Source organism: Penicillium lagena, assembly GCF_028827675.1.
Source record: "Penicillium lagena strain IBT 129212 chromosome Unknown utg000001l_segment0_segment0, whole genome shotgun sequence".
NCBI lineage: Eukaryota > Fungi > Ascomycota > Eurotiomycetes > Eurotiales > Aspergillaceae > Penicillium > Penicillium lagena.
In genome coordinates, this window is record NW_026623222.1 from 3,133,330 (window position 1) to 3,156,469 (window position 23,140).

The window sequence follows — 23,140 nt, forward strand, 5'->3', positions numbered from 1 at the left end:
CCTTGAGTGTCAGGCTTTATAGCAAAGATTTTGAAAGATCCTGGAGTGGAAAAACCGGATTTGTGATCAGCGGTGCATCTTTAGTGACTTATTTGCAGGTTATCTCACCAGTCCAAAAGTTGAAATCTACGTCTGGCAATTCCTCTGTCTCCATAGATGAACTAAGTCTCCCAGAATCACAGCACGAGCCGGTGGAGCCGGAGTTATTAGCCTTTTCCGTTTGCCACATGTCCTTGTAGATATTCAGGTCGCTGTTGGTGTTCAGAATCAAGGAATCTGTAAACTTGTGTCAGCGAGAGATCAGTTTACAAAAAAGAAGACAATTGATAGAGTTAGTACCTTGAAACCCCGCATCTTTTAAGTATCTTTCATAATCGCTGACCTGGCTAGCCCCAGCTATACAGCCAACATACAAGGAGAGGTCTTTTTTTATCTCCATCGGAAGTTCTCTCGTTGCAAGAATGTCGCTGATTGCAACTCTACCCCTCGGCTTCAGCAAGCGAAACATCTCTTGAAACACAAGGGGTTTTTCAGATTCAGGCACCAGGTTCACCACACAGTTACTTATGATGCAATCAACGGTGGATGACGGTAACGGGACACGAGTAATGAACGCCTCGATAAACGACGCATTAGAGGCCCCAGCATTTCTTGCGTTTCGACGTGCCAATTCTAGCATATCCTGCTAGGATTTGAGAAAAACCAGCTATTTAGCGGAGAATGGTCGGCATACCTTCGTCATATCAATACCTATAGCCTTTCCTTCCGGTCCAACCTTCTTTGCGGCGAGCAAAACGTCAAGACCTCCGCCACTACCTAGATCAACCACAGTCTCGCCCTATTAATAGATATCAATATCAGTAGAGGAGGACGATCACTGGCTATACCGTACCACACGAATATTGGCCGTTGCTAATGGATTCCCACAGCTGACACCTAGATTCGCATTGTTGGGAATAGAGCGTAAATCCTCTAAATCATACCCGAATGCGGTTGCGACGTTTCGTTCATAGGCTCCCTGATTATCAGGGAGAGCATGATTCGCAACATCTGCGTAGCGCTCTTGCACAGAACGGTAGGTATCTTCGGAATTCATCACGTAGGTATCTGCTTCAGCAGGGCAGAAATGGGGAACTTGGTTATGCAAGTTCAAATATCAAACAATTTGCTGTTCAAAAAGAGATTTCCACAACTCGACCGTTTGGGCTTATTTATATTACTCTATATTGCTCAAGATTTTAGTGATTCAGTGTCCATAGCGCCAATGTGGAGATGGGTGGAGGCTGTTCACCCGCTGATTGGGCAATCTACTTTTTTGGTATGTCACCAATTGCCAAGTCGATGTCACCAACTTCACCCGCAAATAGAAATGATTATCAACAAGATTGTGTTATAGAGAATGGCAACACGCTGGGCCGTAAAGTAGACTGATAGATAATAATATTTAGGTCTATGATAATTCTAGTACGCTGGGGTTGATTATCTCGAATGAATAGTCGCATCTCTTTAGGTTTCCCGGAATTCTTAGCGTGTAAGACTACAAACCACGCTGACTTGTAAGTATCTGCCCGGAGCAAACAGTAGGGATACGGCACATCGATATGTCACCAGAATCATCTGAATTAGAAATTAGTCCCTGTCACCTGGGATGTCATATGGAGCATGCACGGGCTTATTCAGACAAATTTTGGTGACATTTTGAGTATTATGATTGCCTATTACTGTACGCTGGTAAACCTCTGCCCTTATATTATTCAGAATAGCTTTCTCTAATCGACAAATGGATATGAAAGCAACTCCCAGGACGGGATGTGTGCCTTAACTGACTCTCAGTCCTTCCAGCCCGCTCGCTTGGCTATAAACTTGACAACATAAACAAGGCCAAGCAGTACCGGTACCTCAATCAACGGCCCGACAGTGGAGGCAAGCGCTTGGTTGCTATTAGCACCGAAGGTTGCGACAGCAACAGCAATAGCAAGTTCGAAATTATTGCTAGCAGCGGTGAAACTTTGAGTGGCAGCCAACTTATAACCAAACCCGAGCTTGTAAGTCACAAGAAGAGTGACGAAGAAGACAATGATAAAATAGACGATGAGCGGAGCAGCAACTCGGATTACTGATACGATTTGATGAACCACCTGGTGACCCTGAGATGCGAACAACACAAGGATTGTAAAGAGAAGTCCAAGAAGTGACCACGGGCCTGCCCACTTTAGGAAGACCTGGTCGTACCAACGTGGGCTAGCAATCTTTCGAAGGGTGAAGCGGGTAACAATTGCGGCACCTAGAGGGATGCCAAGAAAGACTGCAACACTCTTGGCAGCAGTAGAATAAGATAGTGTGACTTGCCTGCTCGAGTGGCCAATGACTTTGATAAAGAAGACAGCCAAGGGAGCAAAGAGCACCATTTGTAGCAATGAATTGATTGCGACGAGAATTGCGCAGTATTCACTATCGCCGCCAGCGAGACCAGTCCAGATAAGAACCTATTAGCAAGGATATATTAGTTTTCTTCCAGCACAACATAATGGAAGGGTAAATTTACCATGGCGATACATCTAGCTAATCCAACGAGAATCAAGCCCTCTCGAAGTTCTGGCTTGTCTGGTAGGAAAGCCCATGCCAATGCTAGCTAGAATATACCATATCAGTAAACGTTACCATAACGAGTCGAAAGCTTCTCACCATCAAGAAAGGAGCAATAATCCAATTTACAAAGATACTGAACCCAATCTGGACCCAGATCCCCCGCTCTCGGAAGACATGATGTAAAGATTCGTACCGCACTTTGCAGAGAATGGGGTACATCATGACCAGGAGACCAATCGCTTGTGAAGGTTAGCCGGCCGCTGCATTGCTAATAGGTTCGAAGATACATACCGATTGGAATAGACACCCCGACGAACTTGCCCTTTTGAAGGGCGGGACCTACATTTTCCACAAAGTTCCCCAGGATGATTCCAACAGCCATCGCAAGGAAGATCCATACGGCTAGAAAACGGTCTAACCAGCCAAGACTTTTGAAGGCGGATTGCTTAGCCGCGGTTTCTTCCGGCTCGTTCCCCTTTTGCTTTTCGACATCCTTTGCTGTATCCTCGACTGGAATACTTGCCAAGTGATCATTCAATGTATTATGATGAGATTGCGGTTGGGCCTTTTGACGCAGATCTGTCTGAGGACTTGTGGCCATCTCTAGGACCAGCAACCTGTGTATGAGACACTTTCTGGGAATGCGTTTTGCTCGATGAGAAATTCAAAAAGAAAAATTGAAAAATGCGAGAGTGATTTCCGAAGATTTAACAAGCACACGAGAGCAGCCAGCAAAATATATAGAACGTAACGTTTTGCTTTGAAGTGAAAGATTATGCGCTATTCCTAATTTAGCAAACAGAGGCAGTTCAGGGTGGCCAATCACGCTGGACGAGTGACAGTCTGCTAATCTTGGCCAATCATAACCAGGCAGTGACATGCTCTCAATGCTCTGTCCGGGCTTGCCCCTGCTTTGTCATCGATGAAAATGTCAGTGTTTTTCTAGTGGCCAGTAGCAAGGCTGGAGTGACATACATATTGCATAACAGGGTAGGACAAAAGATATGTCGAACTATCCGCCTACAATAGAGTCAGGCTCTGCTGTGCCAATTGCTCGCTACCGAAGATCTAAAACTACGATTTCGAATCCTGCAATAAGAGCTTAGCTCTATTTAAGATGAGACCGCTGTATACACTGCGACTACGATTCGCAAAGTCCCCAAGTCAACACTTATAATAAGTCATGGGGCAATAAACAACCTTTCCCTAGATGGGAGAATGTTCTAGATCAGTAGGTCATTAGTTTTCTTCCCTTGCAAGCTAGCACGTGGTATATATAAACTCCAAGGGCCCCTTCTATTTAGCCTCTTTCGCAAATTTGACAAGAATTGAGGCATAGGCGTACGACTATTTTTCTCGGGTCAAGGCATTTCCCACTCCTCCTCGCCAAGTACTGTTTCCTGATAACCTCACCCCTCACATTCAACGAGCTGCGCTGCAACGACCGCCCAACCGATCACTCGAAAAGCATCTTATGGCTAATAAGCCCAGTGTCTTGTTCGTTTGCGTCCATAACGCCGGTCGCTCCCAAATGGCCGCCGGTTACCTTAATCATCTCGCTGGTGACACCGTTAATGTACGCTCTGCCGGATCTGCCCCAGTCGACTCCATCAATCCCGTCGTCGTCGAAGCCATGCTCGAAGAAGGTATCGATCTCAGCAATCAAAAACCCAAGATTCTAACCGCCGACGCGGTTCAAGCCAGCGATGTTGTTATCACTATGGGTTGTGGCGACGCCTGCCCCTTCTTCGCTGGCAAGCGTTATCTCGACTGGCAACTTGATGACCCCGCCGGCGAGGGCCTAGACGCTGTGCGAACTATCCGTCGCGAAATTCGTCATCGCATTGAGAGACTTATTACTGAACTCCGGACCTCTTGCTGATGTCACTTGAAGAGGCTGCACAGAGGGTCGTAGTCGTGAACCGCACTTCTAAATATAGCATTATGGTGGTATGGCTCTTATTAGCGGGTTTGCTGAGTATTATGAACAGCTGCTGTGCCTGGCGGCTTCATGTACTGTATTCTGTGTTTCATACTAGTGACCAACTTCGCGAAGAATTGATATCATTCGAGTTAGTTTTCGCGGTTCCGTATTAGAAAAAAGGCGGTTACTGAATCCTTTGGTCAAGTGTTTTAGTTTCTTACCTGTGACCGAAAGAGGTCAGGAGGATCTGCTGAGAGCCCGCCTTCGCTTAGATTCCCAAGAGGTTGCGATGTTGATTTTCGAGATTTCATTCGTCCTATTGGTTCTGAATGGATTCTATCAAGCCAGGCCCATGAGTATGCCATCGAGGCTACAACTATTTCAGCTCAAACTCTACGTGCGCAGTGCTTTACCTAGTCCATAATTTCTGCAAGGAAAAAGTTGAGTCCATTAATTCTACATGTAACAGTAATGGCGTAATAAGTGTTAAAGTCAGAAATAATATGCAGAGCTGCACTCTTACTTAGGAACATATATGCTGATTTCACACAGGTGATACGGTTGGCCGTCATGACGCATCTGAAAGAACCGTAAGCAATAGATGATAATCAACCCGGCATCCCTCCCCCGGCACAAGGCTGTTTCTGTACCCATCTCGGAGCCTCAAGTGAAGGCTCATTAAATCCGGCTTTCTTCGGACATAGCTGATCAATAGCTTGCAAGCCTCCGAACAAGAGACGGTGGGTTGGGCGATGAGGGCCGAATTGTGAGAATTCCAGTCTATCGCCGGACATCCCAAGGCTGACAAGTCAACCCCCTTCGAGCTCGAAGCATTGTAGGGCCCTAGCTCCGTTAGCAGGCGATATAGCGATTCCAATAATTTCTGACATACGTGTGGGTAGCTGTGACGGATACAAAAACCGGTCATCAAACAAGAGACTTTCAGGCAGACAGGTATTTGACGTCGTCATGCTTCCTCCTCGCAGAGATTCATTATTGCTAGCGATAGAGCTGGAGCCCTGCAGTCCACCCATTGCCTATGAGCGGTCAGAGAGTATGACACAGTATGCATATATAGGATCGAACTAACGCTAGGCATTAAATTAGACGTGTTGCCGTAGTCTGGAGATAGAAGAAGATCAAATCCCCTTTCTGACCCAGTGATCGCTCCGCAAGCCTCGTACGATAGGGGGAGAGGCGTCCCAAACGCAAAATCCGCCATAGATGTTATGGATTCCACAAAGTACTTTAGGAGCTGATTTTCGACCGAGAGCAGATCTATCTTTTTCTGCAGGTCACTGAGCTGAGCGTTCTGCGCAGTCTCGTAATGTTGCACTTTCTGTTCTAAATAGTGAATGTACTCCTTCTGGCGCGCACGGCATTTCCGTTGATTGTTACGCACTCTAGCAAGGTCCTCAGCCTAGAAGACGACGGTCAGAGATTCCGCAGCCGTTAACTCGTCCTGCGCAGAGTACTCACCTTGGTTTTGACTTTCATCCGGGGCATTCTAGAATAGGGAGGAGAGGCGAATATTTCTCAGAGTTCGTCGATCAACAAGATATCTCGCTTGTAGATGGAAGATCAATCCAGTCAGTCCCTTTTACGTTTATGAAAGGTGGGGTTGGGTTTACGTCACTACGATTTGGCTGCGCTAGTTAATCCCACTGCTGAGCGATGTGAATCAGTGCAGGGTACTTTGTGAAAACACGGTAAAATCTAGTCGGGCTATTGGAAAGGTATGACGGAATCATTGAATATCTTGGGGATATAGTTTTCTGTGAGAAAACAGTATTGAAAGTGATTAATAGGTGACATACCGAAGCAATACACGACCAACTGACAGGGGTACTACGGAAAAACTCCCAATGCAGACTAGCGAGTCTTAGCATTACGGTTCGAGAAATAATGAAACAGTGTAGGTGGGTGCACCAGTTTCGAGACGCACTGTACTGCTCCTAGGATACACAAGCACTTTGACTGCGGCTCTAGCGGTAATGATCCTGTTGAAGTTGCTTACACGTTACTAGATTGGGTTGAAGGATCCGATTTGATGCCATGGGATTGGCTCACACCTACAGTCCGAACTTGACACAAGATCTTAGACCAATTGTTAATCTGATGCTAAACCTGATTCCTCAATGTCCGTCCTGATTATCAACGTAAAGGCATGTCCTGTAATTAAGCTCCGTTTGTCGCTGCGACCGCGGCCCAGGACTTGTTCAGTTCAGGCTGTGGGGTTGGACCGGCAGGGCCAACAAAGTATTTCAGCAACGCAATTAAAACACTCGACAAAGTCAGCTATTGTGAAACGCCGAAAATTGATTGCAACAAAGGCGAGAAGTAATTTCGAATATCGCTGTAATAAATTTGAACAAAAAATAGTATTACTTCAGGATATATATCATTAATCATTTGACCCCGGAAAAAACTCCAGTCCCAAAGCTAGAATGCAGACCATGACGATAGACAGATTAGGTACAAGTATTTACACCGTCGACGGGCGAAGCTCTCGGTACTCCCGATACTCGTCTCGTGACATCAGATGATAATGCGGCACATGAAAGACCGAAAAAGGAAGCAGGCCCGCCAACCCAGTCGCCGGATCAGCCGCATCGCCGTATATTTCTGGGGAATGGAACATGCCTGGGTCCGCGGATAAAATGTCCATAACCGCCAGGGCCTGGTCGAGCCCCATCGAGTTCCCAATCATGGCAAGACACTTTATCGCCCATTGACGCTGCGGATGAAACGGCCCCTCGACCATACCAGCCAGATACAGGGGCCAGAGCAGCATGAGACCGCCCAGGTAGCTCTGTGGTGGTATGGTGGGTACTTCGGCAGGGACCTCTGAATTGCAGGCGCCCAGGTGAAACGGGACACTGCGGCAAATGTCGGCGCCTAGGCGACTGGTGGTCGCGCGCAGGGACTTGCAGTGTAGACGGAAGTCTTCGGATAAGGAGTTGTTGGGTGAGCTGGCGGACAGCTTGTGGACATGCGATAGGATGATCTCGCTGACGAGGATGCGTGCGCAGCGGTAGTTGGACCAGCAATTGCAGACCCAGAGCTCGGGGTAGATGTGGTATTCGTTGTTATAAGGGAGAATCCCGCGACAGTGGCGGTCGAAGGCGCGGTTCTGCGGCGTCATGGTGTGGCTGGTATATGTAAACTCGGGTGGCAGAGCGGCCAGCCAGGCGATGAGATCAGCTTCGATTGCACAGGCCGCACTTAGAACGTCCTGGGGGTTGCTAATCACTTTCGCGTGGATATCTGCACGAAGGTTGGACAGATTGCCGATGATCACGATCAGTCGATTGCCAAGGTCATCCTTTGGCTGGAGGTACATGATGAGCTTTGTAGACTGCATTAGTGACTCGGGCACTCGCACGTCGCGCTGGATACAACTGAGGATCTGCGAGTGGGTTAGCCTTTTCCTCCAAGAGGAGAAGAGTAAAGACACGCACAATCTGATATCTTAAATGCATGAACAGCCGCATTCCTACGAAGGTCTCCAGCTGTTTCGTCCCTCGGAGCTCTAGGAGGGCTGCGGCGCCACGGATATGATTTGACCAGCCCTCGATGCCCTGTGGAGATCTCGTTGTGACCAGCTGCCGAGGTTAGCATTGAACTTGGTCTTTTTTTTAGATTTAAGCTTACTTCGTATACAGACAGGAGAATAACCGCGCCCAGCGCCTGGTTCGTTTTGGCCTCCTCCGCATCGGCAAGCGCCGCATTGACCAGCTGGAGCGCAGATCCATACTCCTGGCGCGCTGTTTGCCTTAACGACGCAACATTGCGAACCCGCGAGAGCAGGGCGCTGGCAACCGCCACGAGACTAGATTGCATAGCCTTTTGGCTCACCGATCCATCATCCTTCATGAGGAAATTGGCCATAGAAGCCGCCGTGAAGATGTTCCCGGGGATGTCATGTGACTGGAGGAAGTACGAGATAGCCTCTTGCTTCGAAGGTTCCAGTGTGGGCTGGAGCATCAGCGGGGATTGCCGAAGCTGATGCATCAGGAACTGGTGCTGGGGATCGGAGTTGAAATTAAATTCAAACTCAGTGTCTGCCACCGACCATGCGGCGATCTCCTCACTGTCCGCTAGGGACAGGGTGAGATCGGTGGTGCTCGGAGATGCATTACTATTCTGTTCTGGGGAAGCGGAGCGAGGCGATCGGAACGACGATTGGCGTTTCCTAGAGGTCACCGTAGAAGAAGCCGGAGAAGCCGAAGAAGAAGATTCTGCCTTCGCCTTGCGCATGACCGATTTGCTCTCGTCGCGGAACATCAGCGACAGCTCATCGCGATACCCGGGGCATTCCCGGCGGGCCCGCGTGCATTGCGAGCAAACCGGGCGGGCCTGATCGCACCGGATCTTGCGGGTGCGGCACTGGCCGCAGCCTTTACTGGGTTTGCCGCAGTAGACCATGCTTTTTGAACATGCGGCTTTAGCAATAATAATGGCGATAAAACGGCAACCACTGCGAGAGTGGGAGGATCGGGCCAGAGGAGATCCTGGGGCTGACGGGGTTGGTCCGTGCACCCTAAACCCAAGACAGACAGCAGTGCGAAAATAAGTGTTTGGTATATATGTGGCAAGGGACTCGACTGTAACGTATAGATAAAAGGGAAGAAAGAAGGCTGTGCATTCTCAGAATGAAAAAGAATCCACAAAAAAGATGTGGATAGTTTTGGAAGTGGGTGTTCGGGGCAGTGCAAAGAAGCTAGTGGTTCCCAATATGCCAACGATTCCCATCAACGCGAAGTCGTCGGGGATGTAAGTCTTTCGTTGATGAAATCAATTCTTAGTGACATTCAATTTCTCTAACCTGCCTAGTTGTATCACCTCTAGCACCAATAGTCATGGTCATCGCCATATGTGGTCCTCACCCTTTTAGTAGGTTAAGGACTGACAAATCCGTTTTAGCCTTTGAACTCGTTAATTCGAGATATTCGGTAATAGGTACTCTTCTCATTTTATTATTCTGCCTAAGAAGAAAAAACTGTTAGGGCTGAAAAGCTTGTGTTCAGCTAGCCGCTAAACCCAAAACGGAAAGCAGTGCGAAAATGTATGTTTTTGTATACCTGCTTGGGTAGAGGCTCGATATGAAACCAGGCAGCGATCAATTGACATATATATAAAGGAAATGGAATTGCCGTGCATTTTCAGAATAACAAAGTAACTACAAAGATAATATTTCATCATGGGTTCAGTCACCTACCGCGACGGCATCTCCATCCTGGAATTGATCGTTTATCTGCCGTCTTTTTTCGTGGCCGCCTTCCTAGTCTCCCGTCATGGCTTTCGCAAAACCGGCGGCTTTATTTTCCTGGCCATTTTCACGATTTTTCGTTTAGTCGGCGCATGCTGTGAGCTAGCGACCATCAACAAGCCCTCAACGGGCCTCTATGTCGCGGCCGCAATTTGCAGTTCTATCGGACTATCTCCGCTATTGATGGCATGCTCGGGCATGCTCTCTCGAGTGTAAGTTTTCCCTTGTCTATGTTGCTTCCATTATTTCGTTCTCTAACAATGTTTGAAATAGAAACGAATCTATCGAAAACAACACGACTCGCCCCGTTCTCCCTGAACTCGCCTTCAGCTTCTTCCGCATTATCACCATCGTTGCCATGGTTCTCAGCATTGTGGGCATTACATCAAACATGTCCCTCGAGGGCTTGAAACACCCGGATATCGAGGTCAAGATCGGCATGATCTTGTACCTTGTCAGCTGGGCGATCCTGATCGCATACCTAGGAATTTTCTACATGCGACGCTACTCAGTTGAGAAAGGCGAGAAACGTAACATGGGAGCCGTGGCCATCTCGGCGCCCTTTTTACTTGTGCGCATCATTTACGCCATGCTGGTCTGGTTCATTGACAACGACACGTTCGATATGCTTACTGGAAATGTTACTGTGCAGCTGGTCATGTCTGTGCTTGAGGAGATTGCCGTTGTCATCGTTTGCTTGGGTGTTGGGATGACCTTAAAGGTTCGGGGAAGGTCTGCGCGTAAACATGAGGAGGCCAGGGTGGGGGGCTATATGCTTCAAGGTCGATGATATGTCCTGCGCTGTTGAGAGTGGAGTTTTCTGGGTGGTTGTCTTCCCTACGGAGTTATGTAGATCCTTCTGTCTGTTACTTAGCGTTCCATGTCCTATGTTCTTAATGTCAAATGCTTCATATCTTGTAATTTTGGGCTTCCTTCTCCGCTGATCCCAATGTTGCGACTACAGAATTCCACATTTTAGTTGGCCAATTTGCATCAACTAGTGCATTGTCCAAGATGCCTGCTGTTACTATCACATTTGCCCGGACCAGGTCGAGCCTTGACCGCTGTCTGTCGATCTACAGTGCTGTATAGAAGAAAATCATGCCACTCTGGACTGTACTTTTGCCAGCAAGCTGTTTAAGCGTACAATCAGATGAGGCATATTCTCCTACGAAGGGTCATAAACAGACAAACCAAATGGACAACGTATTCGTCGTAGGTCGTACAGGGCATCACTCATACAACCCCCTCCCACCCCTCCATCCTCTCCCCGAACAAAAAACTGTACACATACAGGGGGGTTCCAGGTGTCCCCAGAGCAAACAACAACAGTAACCCAGAAAACGTCTGGGCGACCACCTGGAACCGCCCCCCCCGGGCGGACAGCTGGGAAAAGACCGGCCTTCTCACGACGCGACCCGGCCCCTCATTCGTCCCTGGCCACGCCCTCCGCAACGCCCGCGTCGTTGTGACTGTCTAGCTGCGCGTACGCCCTCTCGAGCTCCACGAGCAGGGCGCACTTCACCAGCTTCACCTCCACCCGAAGCTGGGATAGCAACTGGGCAGACTCGCTGACGCGAGCGTCCCGGCTGACATAGTCGGAGTAGAGGGACCGAAGGTCCGTCCACGCCTGTAAGGGAGTTAGCTTTTTAATTCTTTCTTTCGTTGTGTGTACGTAGATCCGAGAATGGAGAGATGGGAGGGAATATAACATACCGACAGCAAACTTCTCCGTTCGTCCAGGTCCATCTCCTGGACCAGCATCTCCTCGAGGGCCTGGAGGCACGCTTGTACTCGGCGTGGCTCCACATCGCCGCCCTCACTCACCACGCGTGTTGCCCTGATGCGCGCCGCCGGTCCCTTGTAGTGAGGGTGGCCGGTTCGTGGGATGAACGAACCGGACCTGACGGCGCGAATGCGGGGTTGTGAATCCCGCTCACCGGGGAGGCTAGTCGAGAGGGCTGGGGCAGTGGTTGATAGATGAGGCAGTGAAGGCGCACGACGTTGGAGGCCCACGCCTAGGCGAGGCAGTGCCGCCGTCGAGGCAGAGGCGCGGATGGTCCGTGCGAGCTTATTCCTGGGTTCCTTCCGGCTGCTGCTTCTTCTGCTCCGCGAGGTCGTGCGAGTGTTGACAATCTCGAATGTCGGGTCTCGCCGTTCGGCCCTGTTGCGCGAGAAAACGTGGCGCAGGTTACCGACTAGACCCGCGCTACGGCGCTCGGTGACTCGGGCGACATTGGTCTGGATGACTGTTCCATCGATCTCGGGGTGACGCGTGACGATGTCGTTAAATGTGAGATTGCTACGCAGTGTTGGGATGATTGCACTGGTCCCAAGAGCAATGGGCCGCCCTCCTGACTCGGTATCGACAAAATCGAGGAGGGGGTTGCGCGATGTGGTGCGAGAACGGTGCTGAGTGGTTCCCACTTGACTTGCAGAAGCTGCAGTCGAAGCAAGATCCTCAGGTCCAGTCGGGCTGCTACCTTGGTCAACGACAGGGCAGTTGTTAAGCGTGGCACCTGATGACGTCTGCGGCAGTTGTTGGGAGCTGGGTGAACCACGAGCCAACGGAGGTGAGCCACCACTGCGTGGGAACTTGCTCGGAGGACTTGGAGAAGCTCGAGGAACCTGCTTTCGCCGAAGAGGCAGTCCATAAGATAACTCTTTAGGCCCAAAAGACTTGTCGTCGTGACTGAGAGTCTCAACTTGTGGAGAGCTTCGAGAAGATGTCACAGCAGACAGTCGATAAGTCGGCGGCCCAAGGAAGAGGTCTTCACTTTCAGAGGTCTGGCCTCCACGGCTCTGATTCTCGGTATCCGAAGCATATGATGAGAATCCTGCAAGAGGTCGACGTAAGACAATAGGACTCTCTGGAGACTGGCTGTGAGGGTCTTTATGCCAAGAATAAACAGAGCCCTGGGTCTCGGCAAAGCTCCATCGAATTGGCAGGTCAATAGGCGGCGCACTGAATGGATCATCGCTCGCAGAAGACTGGCCACCGTGATTGCGAGGCTCCATGCCTGAGAGGCGAGAGGGATTCCCTACCCAAGGCCGACGCGGAGAAGAAGGGAGCTTTGGAGATAGGTCACTGGATGGCGGACCCTGAGCGTCTGGAGGATGCGAAGAAAATCCCAAAAATGGCCTACGTGGCGGTCCAGCAATAACGGGTCCCAGAACAAGCCGACGCTCCATGACGTGCTGCGGATTATGCCGAGCTGCTTGTCCTATTCCAATTCTGACGCCAGAGTACGAATGACCAGGAGAGATGCCATGCTGGGGATAAGTTTCGTCATCATTGGAGGTTCGAGGGATGTTATGAAGGCTGTCTGGAGTGGACAAGTGCGGCTCGTCATCGGCATCGTACCCAGACTCTTGGCCGATGCTGAGACCACCACCGTCTTCGGTCTCATTGGACGGGCTGTCTGCCTGGATGACACGGGGATAATAGACGTTGCCCGATTGATAAGCCTCAGGCCGAGTGTGAGGGCGACCAGTTTCATGGCCCAAGATGTAACGATCAGCCGAGCTGGAGATGCGCACTGTTGGACCTCTGCGGATGGAAGCAGGATCTGAATCGCTATCGTGTGAGATGGAGCCAGTGGAGCCAGCAAGGACATCCAGGCTTTTCTCGGAGATGGTTGTCAGTTTATCGTGATTATCGCCGCCTCTATGCGGCTGGCTCGAGAAGCTGGAGTAACTGGAAGAGCCACTGAGGAGCCTGATACCTCGAGTCTGCACACTTGGAGAATCGGTAGAGAAAGATTCCTCCGCCGTGGTAGTGTCTCGGCGGACACGAATGGGGATGGCACTCCGACGTGGAACAGGAGAAAGAGGAGCAGTGGTATCAGGAGATGAATCGCGACACGATTCACCGGGCTCTCGCAGCATCCGAGTCAAGCCCGGCACGCGTGGAATACGTGACCGCTCAGCACCATGGTGAGAACTCGCTTGCAGGAAGTATGAAAGATGAGGAGCAACTTCTGCTTTGTGTTAGCCCGAGTGCGCTCGAATGAAAGGAGCTGGGACCTACCACGCTCTCTAGGGGAGGTTGAAATGATACCCTGTCCTTCGGTCATAGGGTTGTGGGGTTGGACAGACTCTGGATAGGGTTACTCTGAGTCTGCTCTTGAGAAGGCTGGGAAGATATACCTTGTCCTTCAGCCTGGTCCATGGTGAATGGAGATGTCGCAAGAGGATCCGGGAAGCGGAAGGGAACAGGTTCTGCTCTGTATGCTAACTCAAGCCCACTGCAGGCGGGGGAGATCTTGTGTGCAGACATACCTTTTTCTTCGGTCTGCTCCGAAGGGATATGGGTCGAATGAGAAGAGTGGGAAAAGATGGACGACGTGAATTCTTCATCGCGTGAGTTTGTATACATGGGTGTTGGAGTGGCATGGATGCTTACCTGCTTCAGTCCGCTGTGAAGCGACGACGTGTTGATCCTCAGGTGGGAAGTCCAAGTAGGTGGAAAGGTTGTCAAATTCGTCTGGTCCACGAGTTAGCCAGCAGTTCCTGTCATGAAGCGAGTGTGGGCAAGAGACAGTCGTCTCTGCCACGGATAGTTTCCAGTCCGTGGTCGACGAGATGCATATCAAGGCCAGAAGAGAGGGTGGTGTGTGTGGTAGATACCTTGGCTGTCGGCAGACACACCCTCGACGGTATCGAGTGCCCTTATCTGCTCGCTCGTGAAACTCTGGAAGCTCTGGGAACTGGCCCAGCGCAGGATGTTGAGTGAGCTGCGAGCGGCGAGGGACGAGATTCCCAGAGGGAAGGAGAACTGGCCTTCAGTGCTAGATTCGTCTGAGGCGGCGAGATAGGAGAAGGAGGAGGATGGCGAGAGTAGGGAAGGAGAGGCAGGATTATCGGGGGAAGGAAGGTAAACAACAGACTCTTCTTCAGCGTGGGTCATTGCCTAGACAGGGGAGCTTCTCGGTTCGTACGCAGCTACGACGAGGTCATCGCGGCTGGGGTGCTCGGCGTGAGTGTCAGCCGCGGTGCACAAAGACCAAGATCCGGACACGCTGCCCGAGCCCTCATTCACAGCTGATTGCCACTAGGGGGAACATGAGCCTTATTCTCCCAAGTGTATGAGAGATCACTTACCATCCCGCTCCAGGCGTGGCCAGATTGCAGCCTGTCTTTGATGCGGCCGGCCTATACAAGAACAGCATGGTCAGCCATCGATGTCTTTGTGCCGTGGAACTCTGCCTCACTCCCACAGCCGCGTGTGAACTTCACTTCAGCGATAGATGAATGACAACTGATCGATATTAGGCATGGATGTGACTTACAAGTGATCGGTGCCGGCCTCGCGCCTTGCGAGCCTGTTTAACCCGCCGAGTCTGACGCCGCTTCTGGAGCATACGCTCCCAGAAGTTGGTTGACTTGATGCCAGCCGATGGCAGCGTGCCACTGCGCTTGCAGCGCAGTTTAGGGGGCTCTGGGGCGGGCGGGTCCCCGGTGGAATACCGGTTCCTCATTAGTTTCCCCCATTCATCCTCCGCCAGGAGTTGGGCAGGCACCGAAGGAAGCAAGATATCTTGCTCCCTGCGGCTCAAGCCCGCATCCAGGGGCAGGGGGTACGGGGCCTCACAACGTTCGGTAGTTGCCATATTGTGCGAGCCCTGTGAAAGATATCAACCCCGTATCCGGTGATTAACGAGAGCAACATACCCTCTTATTAGAGGAATACGTCAAAGGCGTGTGCTTTTCGCTTTGTTATGCGAAGGCTTGCGCAGAAAGGTAGTGCTTCCTGTGCAGTTTCTTTCATATCAGCCCTCTTTCCCCCAACCGAAGGATATCAGACTGGCCATCCAGCTCACGGGAGGGACGCCTGGTGTGAGATCCAGTGGGACTTACGGATTTAGAACGAAGGTGAATGTTGGGACGATACCAGGAAACGATGGGGATAGAGAAAGAAGGTTGTGTGTGCAGGAATAAAGGTGAAGAGGTGAATATCTACACGACAACAGAGACCTTCCCAATCGGAAGGCGGTTGACACTCTTGGGGCTCGTTTATCTCCGGCAATACTCAGGCAGTGAGTATCAGAATGCAAACACGCAAACAATACAGACAGGCAGGACTCTGTGAACCGGAGATATCGGCTGGATGGACTGCTGGCTGCTCCTACACTGGCCACGGGCGAGGGAAGTGCAGTCTCCTTGACCATGAGCAGATGCTTTGCTCTATAATGATCTACCCATGGCCGGTGAGGAACTACATCTGGAAGTATGAACTGCGTAAACTACAGGAGCTTGATATTGATATCCTTTTATCTACAGGATCCCTTATAGAAGTTGGGGCTGATACCTACCAAGAAACTGATACAGGACCAATGCTGACACTAACTAATTCCAAACCAAAGAAGTGTCTTGAGATAGTCTTAGCCTGAAAGAATAGTTTATAAACAGAGGAAATTCCATAGTATTTGTCATATCGTCAGTATTGGACGATATCAAACCTGGAATTCAACCCCCGGAAAGAAAAGCTATTGAAGATACAACCCCTCCAGAACATCCACGATTTGTAGTACTCAAGTCTTAGGACTCGGTCCGCTTCTGTAGAAAACCACCTTCAAGTATCTGCACGCCGTCCTCTCTTCCTCTTTCCCGTGACATGTCCATCCGAATCCTCCTGCACAAGCGCACCTGTGCCATCATCATGCCACTCGCTGATCTCCCACTCTATTGAAGTCGACTGGTCGTCACTGACTCCCATCCCGCGCTGTTGGTGCATGTACCGACCCAGCCGACTGCCTTCCACCATCTCCTCAAACCAAGGAATACCACCCAGTGTACCGTGTCTGTAGCTCCGTGTAAGGCCCGGTGTATTCCCAAAAGATGGCACAACCACAGAAGAAGATGTAGTTTGTGAAGATGGTGGTACAAGGGCAGAAGAGGAGCCTGCGGGGGCATTAACTGCCTCTTCCTCCAGGTCCCCCGGCAGCAGATCAAGATCTTCGAGCACGTGTTGATCCTCGCCAAACAGGGAACCGACTGTCACAGACATGAAATTGGCTTCCGATTCTGGCTCCTCGGTCCAGAGTGTCAAGGGTGTGCCGCAGAATCCGCAAAAGATGCGCTGGGACCGGGGTGCGGTGTGCGGTGTGAATGAACGCCGAATCGAGGCGTGCGTCTCGTCTGGGAAGAGTGATCTGGTGTAGGACTGGTACCAGCTGAGAGGTACGCGGAGCCAAGCGGTCAGAGGCGTGCCGTGGAATCGGCCTAATACGGATTAGCAAGCTGGATACATTCGCATGCTCCTCCATGCGGACTCACGGTTGTCGCGACTACTGTCAAAGTAGACATGTGCGTGCTCAGTTGCATCATTGGGGATTTCGATGCGATACTGATTGCGACCGCATGAGCATGCTCCGCGCAAGTGTTCGTGACTGGCCATGTCGGTGGCAGAGAGACTGGGACGAGCCGAAAAGGGGAAATATTGAGCCAAATGAGATTTCTCGAGGGTCACTAGGCACGAGGGCTGTCGATTGAGACAATTAACCCTGTTTTCGAGATCAGTCAATGCTGGAGAACTGAGAGAGAAGTGGTGGGGAAGGAAAAAGAAGCAGTAATGCCGAATCCGTTCGATGACGTTGTGCTTGACGCATCGGTCGGCTTATCGCGCCTTATCTGCTTAGCCCTAAAGGAATGTTCAACTATACCGACTTAGGGTAGATGAAAAGATCCAGTCAATAATTCAGGTTCCTCCAACTATACCCAGCTGCTCCCTAACTTGCTCTACCCCCTTTGTACCTCGCAATTCAGGATACAAGCGAAGTGCAACATCGAGTTGTGTCCTCACAGCCGCGATATTCTCCTCTGTCCGCGCACAATGCATCTCAACAAACCTACGATGGATGCCTTTGTTATGGAACGCTGCTTGGAAAAAGAATCTCTTTCCAGAGTCGCGCCGCAAGGTCGAGACCGTAGGAGGCAGATTTTGCGAAATCTCTTTCTTCCTAATCGCGGTCTCAAGGAAACAACGATCCTCGGCGAAGATTTCTCCTTCTTTCACGCCACCATTGTTCCATCCGGGAATATCGGTTACAAACCATGGATGATGTATAATGGCCGGTAGTGGCGCCGTAGATATCCAATCCCAGTCAACCACCCTATAATTGAATTCATCTGTCAGGAATCTCTTATGCAGAGCACACTTAGGTTGGCTTACCCTGTTAAATGAAAGTTTTCATCTCTCATTACATTATATGCATTGAGATCCCCATGTGAGAAACCAATAGCGGTGTACTTATCAAGCCCAGCAGTATACTCCGGGATCATAGATCGCATAATCAGATAGTTAACAGGGCTGCCCCAGCGAGCTGTTCCATTGATTCTCCGGAGACCGCAGTCGAGACTTTGCGTAAGCCAAACAGAATACGGGGAATTTTGCGTCAAAGAAAGATCTGGCGGAGCCGGAATGGTCAATAGTTGCAATAAGAATTCTGCAAGGTCATCGAGAAGCGTTTCACGTTTAATGGCAGGGATTCCGTGGTTCCAAATCGCTAGCGGCTCACCCCTAACCCATTCCGAATACAGGACAGGATGTTCCTCTCGAAAGAAAACATTTGGCACTCTGAGTATGGGGCACTGCTGCTTGATGTGTTGAAAATGTTTCACAGCACGTAACACGTATTGCCAATTATCGAAATTGTGGCAAAGTCGAGCAGCCCATTCAATTGAGTCTTGGAAGATGATTTTGTACACGGTGTGCGAGCAGCCATGGCGGGGAGCTACTTGGGCAAATGAACATGAAATTCCCTGACGAAGACGACTGGCTTCTGAAATAATATCGAGTGAGCGTTCCATTGTGTATTTTGAGAGAATTAAGATGGCAACTGTATTTAGAAAAGTGATGTGACCCATATCGTGAGTTGTGCCTTTTTAAATCTGCCCTTGCTGCTCAGCCAAAGTATGTACAAACTACTCAGCGAAAAGGACGCAATTGCAAGCATCTTCGACCCCTGTGTAGGTTCTGATAATTTCCTTCAGTGTAATGGCCTACTGTAGATAAGTGGTGAATCAGCAGAGAGAAATGGTACAGAATCAGAGGCGAACAGGAGTAGTAGTCACAATTCCAACAGCATGCATGCCTGACGGAGGTTCTATCCCAAAGACTCTTCTACACCAAAGCTCCTGATTTTTTGATAGCATCCCTGTGCTTGTATGTCAGCCATTCCGTAGCCATTTCTGCTTGAATTCCGTTATACGCTCGACCCCATGTTCAGAATCGGTTGCAATGACGGCGCATAGTTCTATGAGTGCTCGCTTGTGGATGCTGTCCGATAATTTTATAAGAACCAAATATATAAACCTTTAATCGATCCAACGATCCGCTTACGTAGAACATATTTCTCCCGGCCTATACTACTGACTGTTATATAGTAGAATGACGTTGGGCAAAGCCAGTCGCATCTCCGCACAGCCGATAAGCCTCCGTCCCCACATCGCTTTTCCTCCTCCACAACATCCCTGCCATTCGTTTACCTCTCTGCGCATTCTCTCTCCTTGTCCCTTCTCGTCTCATGTTCGATCACTAGGGACTGGTGAGAGAAGAACAACAACCACTACACGAAGTTCCCATCCACCGCCCTCTCTCCACCTTCGCTGCCTCCCTCTTCTACCCGCCCGTTCAGCCGAGTCTGCGACCCCAGCCAGCCACACCCCGGACCAGACCCCCCATACCCCAGACGCAAGCATGAACGACCGCGATGACCGTTCGTCATCCACCCCGACCGGCATATCGAAGCAGGGCTCCGCGGCCGACAAGGAGAAGCCGCGGCTGACAGACCAAGAGAAGAAGAGTAATCACATCGCGTCGGAGCAGAAGCGCCGCGCTGCGATTCGGGAAGGGTTTGATCGATTAACGGAATTGGTGCCCGGGCTCGAGGGCCAGGGCCGGAGTGAGAGCATTGTCCTGCAAAAGACGGTGGAGTTCATGCATCTGAAGCTCCAGGAACGGCGCGATCTCATCGCTGAGATTGAGAGTAAAGGCGGGCGGGTGGACGATTCGCTTCGCCCGTCCTAACTCTCTGATCTGATCGTCTTGAGCATCTTTTCGATTTACCTACTCTCTCTCTCTGTTGCGGCGTGGTGTTGCCCTCGGCTGCCGAGGTTCGGACGCCACGCCCCAAACACATGACCCTACGCCATTTCGTGATGCATCTCGCCGCCTTATCCATCGGACGGTTTTGTTGTACGGCCAATGATCCTATTCTTCCCGTCTCGCTCGCTTGGTGGATGCCCTGCTGGTCTCTACGCATCCCCCTCGCCACCAACCCCCTCTGATCCAATTGCTGGCTAATTGGTTTTTGTTAATCGTTGATCTGTGTGTCTTTCTGTTCCCCTGTACATTTTTATTTATTTCGGATTTGTTTGGGCTGGATCTCGTCTTGTCATGACAGAATGTACGTGGATACGAGCTGTTGCTGCGAAGCAACCGGGGCGTTTGTACTGGCCGGCTACTCCATGAATTGACTCTTTTCCCCCCCCTCCGTTCTTCCACTTCCATTCATTCAGGGGTAAGGGAAGTAACTATGGCTGAACGAGAAGCCGAACCATACTTGCAGGCCGTCACATGATACGGGACTCACCGCTCCCATTCTGCCCGAAGAGTCAAGCACTTGACATACTCGTTCAACTTTTGTTCCTTCTCGCCTCGAATCTTGACTGGCTTGTTCAATTCTTCCAGCCTCGGTGCATTAAATCTAACAATATCCTGCACAAAGTTCTTGGGATGCGATAGCCCAGAAGAGTCAATCTCCCCGCACCACAAGGACACCAACTACCAGGTTCTCTCTATCGGAAAGAAACAGACAGCCCACCGCACACCATGGCAGACTCCAAACAAGCTCTCCTCTCAGACGTCGACTCTGCCTCCGAGACACCTCCCTCCCCTCCACCCGCCTACAATAATCCCCTACCCCTCAAACAAACCCCATCCGGACCCGCAGCAGGCAAACCACCCCTCCTACGCCCACCACCTCTCCTCCTCCCCATCCTCAATACCCTGCGCACTCAGCGCGTGATCCTCGCCTCCTCCTCACCACGACGGCGGCAAATAATGGGCTATTTAGGCCTCCCGAACCTAGAAATCATCCCCTCAAACGCAGAAGAGAACCTGCCCAAGACGCTATCTCCATTTGAATATGTACTCGGCACAGCGACCAAGAAGGCGCAGGCCATATACGCGCAGGAACTGAATAATGAGGAAAAGGGCGAGCCCGCCCTCATCCTCGCCGCGGACACGGTCGTTGTCGACCCATCCTCGGGCCGCATCCTGGAAAAGCCGCGCTCCGAGGCTCAGCATGTTGCTATGCTCAAGGCGCTGCGCGATGTCAGGGTTCATAAAGTCTACACGGCGCTCGTGGCGATGTCCCCACTGGCTAGCGCGAGAGACCCTGGGTATGCGATTGAAAGCACCGTTGAGGAGACCGCTGTGACCTTTGGCGAGGATGTGACGGATGAGCTGATCCTGGCGTATGTGCGGACGCGCGAGGGCGCGGATAAGGCTGGTGGTTATGGGTTGCAGGGGCTGGGGAGTATTCTTGTTGAAAAGGTGGAGGGGAGCTATGATAATGTTATTGGGATGCCGCTGAAGGCGACGCTGAAGCTGATTGAGAATGTCATGGCCAGAGCGGATGATGATGAGCGCCTGCCGGATGATCCGGTTTTGATGGACGATAGTGGGGATGATGAGGAGTGATCCTTGGGCGTTGATACCACGTATATAGAGACCTATGAATATGCATTTTACGTCTTGATGCGCATGATATGTGATATCTACTCTCATTTGACGACCACTTTGGAAAAGAAAAGAACGACTCTCGTACACTGTTAATTCCTTTTCTATAGCTCAACATGAGCCCTGAATTCAGCATCGACATTCGTCATGCTCACAGACAAAAGAGATCAATCAACGGCATATACATAGGCGCAACGCCTGGAAACGGGGGACCAAGACATAAGAAAAAGTAGAAAACAACACGACACACACAACCCCAGATCTATGCTGTCCACAAGCGCCGCAGACCCTCCGTTAGACCGACATCGTTGGTCTCAAACTCGTACAGACCGACGGCGGTGGTGAGGGTGAAGGCACGCAGAAGCCAGTTGAGGAACGTCCGGGTCTTGGGAACGCGCGCAGCGGGGAAGTAGTCGATTATCGAGGCTTGGAAGCCGACGTGCGAGTGTGCGACGAGGAGTGAGCACAGCACGGCGTCCATGACGGGGTTGAACGAGCCGGCTGCGAAGGGGGCGATGGTCACAGGGATGAGACCAAGGCAGACGAGTCTGGGATTGGACGTGGATTAGTGTTTTCGCTCGGTGATAGCTGTGGTTTTTGGGGAACAACACACCTCTCGAAAGACCAGTGGTAGCTACCCTCCGAGGGATGCGTCTCGGGGATGGGAGCAGGGTCGTTCACTAGAGGGCAAGTATGTCAGCGTCGTACGCGATAGCGATGGGCGGAGAACCCCGGAGTTCTGCGGCTGTATCGAGGGAAAACAACAGCAGCCCCCAAGAGTCCGGGGCCATAGGACAAGACGCGAGTGTCGAATGGCTGCGTAAACGCGGCGCGGAGGGGGGTTGGTGCGAAGACGTACTGGTGCCCGGGATGGATTCTGGTTGGAGAGTAGGAGTGTTAGCCGGCACATCAAAAATCCCCATGGGGCCCTCCAATTCTCCCTCTCTTCCAAATATCCCCCACCGCAATGAACGGGTGTTACTTACGAGGCAGCGGAGGCAGGATCTGCTTCCGGGCCGACGCATGGAAAGCGACGAGCTGCGACACGCCGACATTCTTCGACAGGAGCGGCGACCGAGAGGTCGCTAGGGACTGCCGGAGCAGGGGAGACGAGCGCACAATCGAGGCCATGGTGATGGGACGAAGAGGTGCTGTGCGATAGTGAAGAGGTGAGGTTGGGGGAGAACCTCGGGATGGAGCATCGGCATCGGAATGGCGGATGACATATCCCGTCATGTGATTGGCTGGGCGGATGGGTGCAGCCGAATTTGGCCGAAAATGTAGTTGTGGGTATAGGATCAGGGTTTACTATTTGTTTACGCATCGATTTAAATATTGAATAATGTGTAGAATGAATAATAGAATAGCTGAAAATTGACCGTGGGCTATGCTTCGTTGATTCGACTTTGTCAAAACACTAACATGTCTTTACCCGTATGAGGACATTCCCTCATAGTTGTCAGGCTCACCGATCTTTTTGAACCACACTACAGAAACCCGCTGATTGCTTCCTCCAGCACTATGCACTGCGACAGATAAAGTCTTTGAATTCGTTCAAAATCCTTAACCTCGGGTTCTCTTGTTCAAAGGACATTTGTCTGGATATCTC

The 23,140-nt window shown here is 50.9% G+C and overlaps 13 protein-coding genes across 13 annotated transcripts; 4 read left to right on the forward strand and 9 right to left on the reverse strand.

The window, feature by feature from the left end:
• Window positions 1-88: 88 nt before the first annotated feature.
• On the reverse strand, window positions 89-1,096 carry N7510_001358 (uncharacterized protein; the record flags this gene model as incomplete). The annotated part of the gene is made up of 4 exons (XM_056973285.1): window positions 89-276; window positions 340-685; window positions 734-838; window positions 893-1,096. 4 exons carry the CDS (start codon window positions 1,094-1,096, stop codon window positions 89-91), a joined length of 843 nt encoding a protein of 280 aa, XP_056838402.1.
• A 733-nt stretch (window positions 1,097-1,829) lies between these two features.
• N7510_001359 (arsenic resistance protein) lies at window positions 1,830-3,190 on the reverse strand (the record flags this gene model as incomplete). Its single annotated transcript, XM_056973286.1, has 4 exons — window positions 1,830-2,486; window positions 2,546-2,632; window positions 2,686-2,828; window positions 2,881-3,190. 4 exons carry the CDS (start codon window positions 3,188-3,190, stop codon window positions 1,830-1,832), a joined length of 1,197 nt encoding a protein of 398 aa, XP_056838403.1.
• An 873-nt stretch (window positions 3,191-4,063) lies between these two features.
• On the forward strand, window positions 4,064-4,471 carry N7510_001360 (arsenate reductase ArsC; the record flags this gene model as incomplete). Its single annotated transcript, XM_056973287.1, has 1 exon — window positions 4,064-4,471. One exon carries the CDS (start codon window positions 4,064-4,066, stop codon window positions 4,469-4,471), a length of 408 nt encoding a protein of 135 aa, XP_056838404.1.
• Window positions 4,472-5,322: 851 nt separating this feature from the next.
• N7510_001361 (bZIP transcription factor) lies at window positions 5,323-6,019 on the reverse strand (the record flags this gene model as incomplete). Its single annotated transcript, XM_056973288.1, has 4 exons — window positions 5,323-5,356; window positions 5,435-5,550; window positions 5,604-5,933; window positions 5,993-6,019. The coding sequence occupies 4 exons, from the start codon at window positions 6,017-6,019 to the stop codon at window positions 5,323-5,325; spliced, it is 507 nt and encodes a 168-aa protein (XP_056838405.1).
• A 979-nt stretch (window positions 6,020-6,998) lies between these two features.
• Window positions 6,999-8,941, reverse strand: N7510_001362 (Zn(II)2Cys6 transcription factor; the record flags this gene model as incomplete). Its single annotated transcript, XM_056973289.1, has 3 exons — window positions 6,999-7,922; window positions 7,975-8,118; window positions 8,168-8,941. The coding sequence occupies 3 exons, from the start codon at window positions 8,939-8,941 to the stop codon at window positions 6,999-7,001; spliced, it is 1,842 nt and encodes a 613-aa protein (XP_056838406.1).
• A 775-nt stretch (window positions 8,942-9,716) lies between these two features.
• N7510_001363 (uncharacterized protein) lies at window positions 9,717-10,575 on the forward strand (the record flags this gene model as incomplete). The annotated part of the gene is made up of 2 exons (XM_056973290.1): window positions 9,717-9,997; window positions 10,059-10,575. 2 exons carry the CDS (start codon window positions 9,717-9,719, stop codon window positions 10,573-10,575), a joined length of 798 nt encoding a protein of 265 aa, XP_056838407.1.
• An 851-nt stretch (window positions 10,576-11,426) lies between these two features.
• Window positions 11,427-13,673, reverse strand: N7510_001364 (uncharacterized protein; the record flags this gene model as incomplete). The annotated part of the gene is made up of 1 exon (XM_056973291.1): window positions 11,427-13,673. One exon carries the CDS (start codon window positions 13,671-13,673, stop codon window positions 11,427-11,429), a length of 2,247 nt encoding a protein of 748 aa, XP_056838408.1.
• Window positions 13,674-14,376: 703 nt separating this feature from the next.
• N7510_001365 (uncharacterized protein) lies at window positions 14,377-14,694 on the reverse strand (the record flags this gene model as incomplete). Its single annotated transcript, XM_056973292.1, has 1 exon — window positions 14,377-14,694. One exon carries the CDS (start codon window positions 14,692-14,694, stop codon window positions 14,377-14,379), a length of 318 nt encoding a protein of 105 aa, XP_056838409.1.
• Window positions 14,695-15,055: 361 nt separating this feature from the next.
• On the reverse strand, window positions 15,056-15,397 carry N7510_001366 (uncharacterized protein; the record flags this gene model as incomplete). The annotated part of the gene is made up of 1 exon (XM_056973293.1): window positions 15,056-15,397. The coding sequence occupies one exon, from the start codon at window positions 15,395-15,397 to the stop codon at window positions 15,056-15,058; it is 342 nt and encodes a 113-aa protein (XP_056838410.1).
• Window positions 15,398-16,359: 962 nt separating this feature from the next.
• N7510_001367 (uncharacterized protein) lies at window positions 16,360-17,184 on the reverse strand (the record flags this gene model as incomplete). Its single annotated transcript, XM_056973294.1, has 2 exons — window positions 16,360-17,009; window positions 17,064-17,184. The coding sequence occupies 2 exons, from the start codon at window positions 17,182-17,184 to the stop codon at window positions 16,360-16,362; spliced, it is 771 nt and encodes a 256-aa protein (XP_056838411.1).
• Window positions 17,185-19,485: 2,301 nt separating this feature from the next.
• Window positions 19,486-19,815, forward strand: N7510_001368 (uncharacterized protein; the record flags this gene model as incomplete). Its single annotated transcript, XM_056973295.1, has 1 exon — window positions 19,486-19,815. One exon carries the CDS (start codon window positions 19,486-19,488, stop codon window positions 19,813-19,815), a length of 330 nt encoding a protein of 109 aa, XP_056838412.1.
• Window positions 19,816-20,619: 804 nt separating this feature from the next.
• Window positions 20,620-21,492, forward strand: N7510_001369 (nucleotide diphosphatase; the record flags this gene model as incomplete). The annotated part of the gene is made up of 1 exon (XM_056973296.1): window positions 20,620-21,492. One exon carries the CDS (start codon window positions 20,620-20,622, stop codon window positions 21,490-21,492), a length of 873 nt encoding a protein of 290 aa, XP_056838413.1.
• A 301-nt stretch (window positions 21,493-21,793) lies between these two features.
• Window positions 21,794-22,767, reverse strand: N7510_001370 (CybS family protein; the record flags this gene model as incomplete). The annotated part of the gene is made up of 3 exons (XM_056973297.1): window positions 21,794-22,079; window positions 22,145-22,211; window positions 22,518-22,767. 3 exons carry the CDS (start codon window positions 22,765-22,767, stop codon window positions 21,794-21,796), a joined length of 603 nt encoding a protein of 200 aa, XP_056838414.1.
• Between the last annotated feature and the right edge of the window lie 373 nt (window positions 22,768-23,140).